This window comes from Polistes canadensis, unplaced genomic scaffold (genome assembly GCF_001313835.1).
Source record: "Polistes canadensis isolate GaletaPanama2010 unplaced genomic scaffold, ASM131383v1 scaffold_128, whole genome shotgun sequence".
Lineage (NCBI taxonomy): Eukaryota > Metazoa > Arthropoda > Insecta > Hymenoptera > Vespidae > Polistes > Polistes canadensis.
In genome coordinates, this window is record NW_014569675.1 from 206,429 (window position 1) to 215,305 (window position 8,877).

Sequence of the window (8,877 nt, forward strand, 5' to 3'; positions counted from 1 at the left end):
TATTTTGTTTGTATACATTTTTTAATTTATATAGGATCTTGTTCGATATTGTTTTTTGATAATTTTTTCTTGTTGTCATCATTTCTATTTCTACTTTTTGCTTTATTTATTAGGGCCGCATTTAATAATAAAATACATCAGGCGCAAGTTGGGTTTAATCTTATTCCCTAATGAGCAATAATAAAAGATTGAAAAAACAGCCTAATATATTTGTTAAAAACAAATCCAGAAGATAAACTTAGTTAGTTATTAATTTATTTTTTTTTTAACTTAGACCAATTTATTTTAATTTGTTCCTGTTCTTTTTTTTTTTTAGTTTTTCAAATACTACACACGCAATGTTATATTATTTTTATTTTATTAAATTTATTAAATAAGTTATTATTGAAATGCCGAATTTTATTTTTTCAATAAACTATATAAGGAAGACAAACTGTACAAATTTAATTAGTTTTAATAATCGTTCTTTCGAGGCCTCGTAATAATGGTGCGCCGCCTATGGTCTCCAACAGTATAAATACGGTCCTGTTTTCTATACAAAATCTCCTATTTAAATCGATTAATTAATTTAAATATGTCGAACGAATAAAATCTTCAAATTAAAATGAAACAAATTAAAATTACAATTTTGTAAAAATTTTCACGCGGATCGATTAAAATCAGATACCATGTATATATGTACATAAACATACATGTATACTTGTAACATACATCTTATTTATATATCTTTAAATTCAACTTTTTGACCACATTCAGAAATTTGTGTTTCTTTTTTTTTTTATTTAATCTCGTGCATCAATGCCCGAACAGGTATGATGATGCACATTCTTAATTATATCAAAAAGATTAGAAACCAGTTTTGCGTGAAGGACATAGTTTTGAAATTTTCGTTGCATCGGTAGAACGGTGCATATAATTATTTTCTTTTCTTTTCTTTTTTTTTTTTAATGAGAATAATTAATACACTAGCGCGGACGATTTATTCACACTGATCTCTCTCTCTTTTTTTTTTCTTTTTCAATTTTTTTTACTTCTCCCCTTGTTGTTCGTTTTTAAAAGTTTTCTTTTGTTTTTCATTTTAAATCACGTAAGCGAGAGCATCATTAATTACAACAAAAGATTCGATGTTTCTTTTTTCTTTTTTTTTTTTTCTTTTTCCGATATATCCCACATTTTTTATATGTTTATTTATTTATTTATTTATTTACTTTTATATTCATATAATGTTTATTTCTCTCATTCTTTCGTGTTATTATTTTTCCATATTCTTTTTAATTGTCGGAAATATAGATAAGGAATTAAATTTGAAGGTTGAGAAAAACGAGTTTTAAATTACTCTCGATCTTTCGAGTTTCTAAAATAAAAATTCGGAAATATTCGAAACGATCGATAAACTTCGTAAATTTCTTGTCGTTATTAATTGCAAATAATATCTTCTTTTCTTTTTTATCAATTTGTCCAAAATCATAAGAGACACGCACACAGAACGCACACCAACACATACATATATTTGTTATCGTTTTCTTACTTTTTATTTTGCGAGTCGATATCGATCACTTTTCCCCCATCGTTCGACTAAAGCCTATTTAAGAATATCGAGATATATAATACAAAAAGATTGTCAAAATCGAATGAGAATATGCTTTTACGTTTTTTTCTTTTTTTTCCGTTCACGTTATATCGAAATATACCTCGATATGTCGACCTAACTTAATGATCATTCATTTTCCTAATTATGTGTGCACGTATGTATGTATTTATGTGTGTATGTCTGTATGTACGTAGGTACGTATGTATGTATGTATGTATGTATGTATGTTGTAATACATATATACACCTAGTCATATCTCGACTAAGTATATTTTCTAGTCTCTACGAATATACTGCCTTTTTTTTTCCTTTTTTCTTTTTTAATTTTCTCCACAACGTATCCATTTTGAAAAAAAAGAAATTACGAGTCCAGCAGTCTTTCTCTTATTTAATTAATGATTTTTATAGAAAGTTTCACATATGTATTTTTTAGCATAAAATTAAATTGGGATTCGATGAGTGATTAGGAAGAATTAAAGAGAGGGAAAGGAGATAATTATCTATTCGACTGTGTTCAAATCGAATTAGCGTCCGTTCTCGTTTCTATTCTATTTTGATTCTGACATTTAAACTCACGATTAGTAGAGTAGTTCATCTCGATAAAACGAAATCACATTGTATTCATTGATCGTTAACGATGATCGACAGTTGATCATCGATCGATAATGAAACGTTAAAACAAACGATGCTGTTTTTTTTGAAGTGGTTTTGGTGGGTGGGTGGGTCGTTGGGTTTTTGTAGACATCATCATTCCGGTATACTCTCGAGAGTTGTGGACGTGAGCCGTCAAATGAGAAGACAAAGTTTATTACGACTTTTTCTTTCGGAAATCAATACTTTACTTTTACTGGTGTCCTCAGAATTAGTCTTTACGTAAAGTGATTTACTCAAACGTTGTCTGACACCTTTGCTCAATGTACGACTACCTTTTCTCAACGAGGCGAATCTGGCCAATGCTGATTTTTCTTGAACTTGATCCTTTTTATCGGCGTGCGCACAGTTCAAGGTTGTCAACGTGAACTCGATGTCCTTTGGTTCGAATGAAACAAATTCTTCCACCGGTTCTTCGATCGTATCACGATCTATCCAAGTCAAACCCATTTCAACTTTTTCTGCTAAATCTTGCCAGTGTTTTCTGTTCTCCATGGTACCCTCGTAAAGTGGCATAATCCATGGAAACGTATCGGTCATTACCTTGTACAACGGCATACATATCACGTCGATAAAACCAACTTGCATTTGCGGTAACTCGTCCCTTTTTTCTCGATCCATCATTGCTACAGGTTGCTGATTTAACTGCAACCGTTCTAAATCACCTTGATCGAAGAATTCGTCGGCAACCAATTTTGCTACTCGATGTTGTATTTCCCATGGTTTTGCTATCGCGCTCACGTCACACGCTGTCATCATCATTCCGCATAACACTGGCCAACAATTAAAACAAATTTTATTATGACTTACAAGTGCAAGATTTTTTTTACGAAAAATATTCTGGATGCGTTATTGTAGAAAATAAGTATACACCATTTGGAAGAAACCTTTATAAGTATCTTTGTCAATTAACATTATTGTACTAACCTTTAGTCAACAACGGGGTGCGTAGTTAAGTGAATGTTGTAAATTGTCACAATCACATTTCTAAACTTTCTATCACACCTTAATTTTTCTTTCGCACATCCCCATAAGCTTTATGAATCATATCGATTGTTCTCAAGAGAACAAAAGAAATTTGAAACAAATTTATTACTCGGCACGTTTGATAACGGTTAAGAATTTAGAAATGCGACACTTACTCAACGATTTATCGTTGTCGACTAAATGTCAGCACGACCGTGCCGTTTCGTAAAAATACTCACAAAGGTCCCCTTTAAAATGGTAAATACATATTTTCTGTAACAACATACTTAGATACAAAGATATATACTCTGTTGGATTTATATACTCAATTAAAAAATCAGCTCTGATACAATAATTAAGGGAGGAAACACAAAAAAAAAGTATATTAGTTTTATTATACTAACATTCCTTTTTTTCCTCGCTTTGCCAATCAAATTCACCCTCCTCAACCAATTCCATGAAACGATTCTTTTTCTTAAAATAAACGGCTAAATCCGTTGAAAGTATAGCACTCTCAACCACCTTCATTACTCTTCTATAATCTTCCATGGAAAGATTTTGAAAGATGTTATTACTGTCCGAGTTCAATATCATGACACACTGATCGAAATGATGATGTTCCATAGTACTTGTTGAGTATAATATGGCAAGTGGGGATTCCGTTTTCGTTTGGAATGCATTGTTCGTACCACGATGATCAAGATCATGACAGAGGCAGGCTACCAGTAGCCCAAGAATTTCAAGGTCAGTCATGAACCGTTCCATTTTACCAGTCTTCAACATAGCAAACATGGTTTGTGCTACGTTTAATGCGTGTCGCCAATTGTGATACTTTACTGGTCTACAAAAGATTTATTAAAAAAATTAATTCGATTTATCAGAAAAAAGGATAATTAATTAAAAAATTGTCTATACCTGTAATTTTTTTTCACGCTTAAAGTCCACCTGCAAAGAATGTCGTAAGGTATGTGAAATTTTTGAATAAGATCGCATTGCTTGAACATTCTTAAGGTCGCTCTACAGGTGTCCTCGTCTGTTAAGTCAAAATCTGTAAACGTGAAGCTGTAAAGATTGTACTTTTCAGCAGATGGAATAGCTTCGGTGGTTAGTTTCAAAGCATCGTCGTTGTTGGCTGTTGCGTGATAACTTAGACACTCCAAAGCGACCTTTTGCTTTGCCATAAGTTTGCAAGCTGACTCGTACATTTGCGTGTTGTGTATACCAAGCCCACAAAATATTGCGAATGCTTCGAAAATGGAGACGTCCGAATCGGTGAAGGATGAACCATTATCCTGTTCGTAGGAAAATAATTTCGTTTAATAAATATCTTGATTTTCATTATTATTATTATTATTAATATTATGAATTATTACTTGAAAGAGAATACCTTGTTAATCAATTGGGCAACACCAATAATAATTCTTTGACCATTGGCGATCGGCATACAGAGGATACTCTTAGTTGGTTCCTTCTCAGTTTCCACAACTTCTTTCTTCAACCAACTAGCCACATCTCCTATGTTGAGAATTTGTCCAGTTACTGCAACGTATCTTGCGATTTGACCCAACGGACTGGAAAGATCATTGGAACTTGGTCGATACACCCGTGCCTCTTGGGTTTCGTTATCCATTTCGAACATCATAGTGAACTTATTGCTTTCGCTCGAACTCTACGAGACGAAGATATCTTTATAAATGAAATCATTTGTTCCCATTAATGATCTCTCTTGTTCATATAGAATATATTATCGTGTCAAACTATTTTCTTTTCGTTAAATATTACACGCGTATATATATGTATGTATGTATCATTTGTATTTTACCATTAACAATTAATAGATTTATCTCATAGATATATTTCGGGTTAATTTCGTAATAGTTTCTAAGGCTTACGTGCTGCTGAAAGATATCCTCCATATCGATGTTATTGCTCTGTGCCGTCGTTAAAGGGAAGATAATGATCAGAGACTCGAGAATCATGAATACGTGTACCATTGTACTTGCTTACCTCTCTCCTGGACAATGGTTTTCTGTTTTCTTGAATCGATTTACCGGGTCGCTCGACGATCTTTTCGAGATGACCCTGAAATAAAGAAAATCTTATTTATCTATCCGATTTTTTATTCCCTTATAAGGATCCTATATTTTACGATTTATTTTTATCCTTGTATATATATATATATATATATTTCTTTTTTTATATATATATATTTACCGCCTCGCCGCAATCCAGATCGAGCAAATAAACCGCACATCTTTCGCACTTCAGCAACTCTTTCGCTTCCGTCATAATTTTCGTTACCAAACACTCGAGATTGTTTTGTTCTTCGAATATATTCCTCGCTAGATTAAGTAAAATTTGATTCCTTCTATATTCCTGTACAGATAACTCGAATAGTTGTGCATTTTGAATACCAATTCCACAGAAGGTTAAATATCTAAAGGAGAAAAAATACGAACGATATTTGTTTTTTTTGGGGGGGTTTTTTGTTTTTTTTTTAAACTAATTGGATTGAAAAATTATTCATTTTACTTTTTTTTTTTTTTGATTTACCTTTTAAACACTTCAACGTCCTTTTCGGTAAACTCGTTGCTTCCATTGGTCTTGTTGATGATCTGTGCGACACCAATAACGTCACCTTCGTAATTGCAAATTGGCATCGATAGGATAAGTGTTGTCTTGTAACCCGTACGCATGTCGATAGCACTATTGAATCGTGGATCCTATAAATTTATAACAATTTGATTTTAATCAAAAATTATCTCTACAAAAATTAGACGACACAATTGGGATAATAAATTAAATTTCTTTTCTTCATTTGATAAATATTCTCAATATTATAGATACACTTTAATATTAAAAATCATACATTTTCTATAATTGTTATCATCAACATTATAGATTTTCTTCCTAAATCAATATATTATCATGCGTTATTTACAATAAAATAATAATAATATACCTGTTTAATAAAATTTACAAAAAGAAAAAAAAGAAAAACAATAAATACTAATCCCTTTTTTTGGTTTCTCACATCGAACCTTGTATGCATCCTTTATGTTGATTATCTCCTTGGTTTGAGCTACGTAACCGGCAATACCCACGCCAAAAGGTATCCTTATTTCTTCATTTTTTGCACGTTGTACAGCTTCCTCGAGTTCCGTATCTTGTGTTACGTCGAAAAGTTTAGCTACCAAATATCTGTCCTCGAGTGGTCCTTTAGCAAGAAATAGACTTCCTCGATCGGCATAAGTAAGTAATCCAACATTGACCAAAATTTTATGACAAAGTACATTGATGTCCAGTTCGTTCGCTACGTCCCTTATGAGTTCCATAAATAGGTCGCTTTCATCCAGTCTATTGAGTTCCTCTCGGCGACCCATTAACGATATAGAAGCCCTAAAATCCCCATACCGTGTGTTCGAGATATTATTACGAGGTAACAAAGATATGAATCTACGGATGAGTTATCGCACGGTTATAAAATCAACTTTGAAATTATTACGCGCTTCTATGAACGTAACCTGATCCCCATGAACTTTTAATTTAAACGTTTCTACGTCGGATATTATGATGAACGATATTCCGGTTGGAATAATTTATCGTTAAAAATTCAAGGTACTATCTCTCTCTCTCTCTCTCTTTCTCTTTCTCTTTCGTTGATCTCGATTTGAAATATTTATAAAACAAAAATTCTGATGATTATCAATATTTAACAAGAAATTTTTCCGTTGCTCTATATGTATTATTTAATTTTTGTTTTTTATTATTATTGTTTTTGTCGAACTCTTACCTGCTAGGACTTCTGCTACGTTTAGCCGGTGAACTCGTTGATAACCACGTTTGAAAGAGATCGGACGTGACGCTGTTACGTTTGGTTCGACTCAAAAGACCTTCCTGGTCTTTACTAGAAATAGAAGTTGTACGTTCCAATATTGGCATTTGCAATCGTTGTCGTAATTCCACACTCGCTTTTTCGTATAACCAAGCTTCTACTAGGTCTGGATGAGCCTCCAGGTATCTGTACGCATTCAATGCACGTATTTAATTTGAATTATATATTGTTTCATATTTCAAAATATATATTAATAGTTATTCGTGTGTGTGTCTTAATTATAAACCGGAATATATTTTTTGATAGATTATCTTTTCTACAATCTATATTAACAAATATTATATTAGTGGAAAATATAATAATGATATTTTTATAATTAATTGATCCTGGGATCATTTTGTTGTTGTTGTTAAATTTACATAATAATTTAACTTTGTATTTATTATATAAAAAATTACAATTGTAATAAGTTGTTCGCAACAATTATAAATTTGTCTACAAAATTGTCACTCTTTTTCTGATAATCCAAAAATAAAAATAAAAAAACTACTACTTTATAGAAAAAATCTTAATTGTTACCTTCCAACTCTGTTCATAGTCAGGCCATCGTCCTCGTCGTATTCGTGTATGGTGTCCTGACAAGAGATCCTTTTGCTCCTACAAAGCCTGGCGATCTCATTTTCCTTTATTTCAGTCTTCATACTTGTACTTAAAGATAATTTTGATTCTTCTCTATCAATTTTCGTTTCCACATGAATATTAATTTCACAATGATCGTTATTATCATTTCCTTTTTCCGATGTTCTCGATGAGATCTTCATCGATTCAAAATTTCCAAGATTGTTATTATGATTTACCTGTTAATCGGGCATCGTACGATAATCCAATCATCAGGAAATTCCTGTTAACGCATATAAACACACATAGTTACCTCCATTTCCGTAGCTCCCGATAATTCCTCATCCATTTCGTCTTCAGTCTCCATCTCACCTGTACCTCGTTAATCTGACTTTCATTAGAGTAATTTCCTTAATCTCTAACGTAATTTGAACTATTATAAATTATATTAACGAATAGTACAACGTTTTCAAAAGTAAATGTAGATCCTTTTTTTTGTCTAAGTAGATTCTCTTCGTTATTGTATTTATATATTTATTTCTTGATTTTCTTGCCTAAAATCAATTAGATATTCTAAGTTTAATTTGTAAATTAATATTTTTCTATATATATATTTTGTTTTTAATTTTGTATAACAAAAAAGAAAAGAGATACAATACAATTGGATTTTATGTAGGAGATGAAAGCAAAGAATAGTAAATGGGGAAATCTATATCTGAGGGATAAGGTGACTAGATCCTCTCGGCTTTCACGAAAGACATTTAAATTTCTCAACCCTCCCCTTAAGGGTGGCAAGGGTGGTAAGTTCGATGCTGTCTCATACGAGTTTCATACGAATTTCATACGAATATATAAGCCTATATAAGCCTGCCTTTTCTTTTTATTCAAAGGGCAATGACTCTAGTTACGGAAATTCTTAGTTAATTGTCAATTGATTAAAAATTATGAGAAACATATAATATATTTATTTTTTCCTATTGTTTCTATAACAACTACGCGTTGACGGCTTATTATATTCTTTAAATTATACTTCCTTAAAATCCTATTAATTTTGTTCTTTTTTTTCTTATCAACATAATGAAAATATATTATATTAAGTAACCAAGAAATTTCGTACCGTTCCTAAATTTGAATATAATTTATCTCTATTGATTATAAAGGTATGTGAATTTTCTTGCGATTACCTGTTATTAATATAGAATATATTATATATTATA

At 31.5% G+C, this 8,877-nt stretch overlaps 1 protein-coding gene across 1 annotated transcript; it reads right to left on the reverse strand.

Annotated features, from left to right (window-relative positions):
• Nucleotides 1-94: 94 nt before the first annotated feature.
• On the reverse strand, nucleotides 95-8,169 carry LOC106788168 (cGMP-specific 3',5'-cyclic phosphodiesterase). The gene is made up of 12 exons (XM_014751188.1): nucleotides 7,974-8,169; nucleotides 7,622-7,899; nucleotides 7,001-7,228; nucleotides 6,249-6,606; nucleotides 5,761-5,930; nucleotides 5,422-5,644; nucleotides 5,215-5,289; nucleotides 5,100-5,138; nucleotides 4,595-4,876; nucleotides 4,123-4,499; nucleotides 3,612-4,048; nucleotides 95-3,014 (listed from the first exon to the last, which is right to left on the reverse strand). The coding sequence occupies exons 1-12, from the start codon at nucleotides 8,025-8,027 to the stop codon at nucleotides 2,377-2,379; spliced, it is 3,159 nt and encodes a 1,052-aa protein (XP_014606674.1). The 5' UTR covers nucleotides 8,028-8,169; the 3' UTR covers nucleotides 95-2,376.
• Between the last annotated feature and the right edge of the window lie 708 nt (nucleotides 8,170-8,877).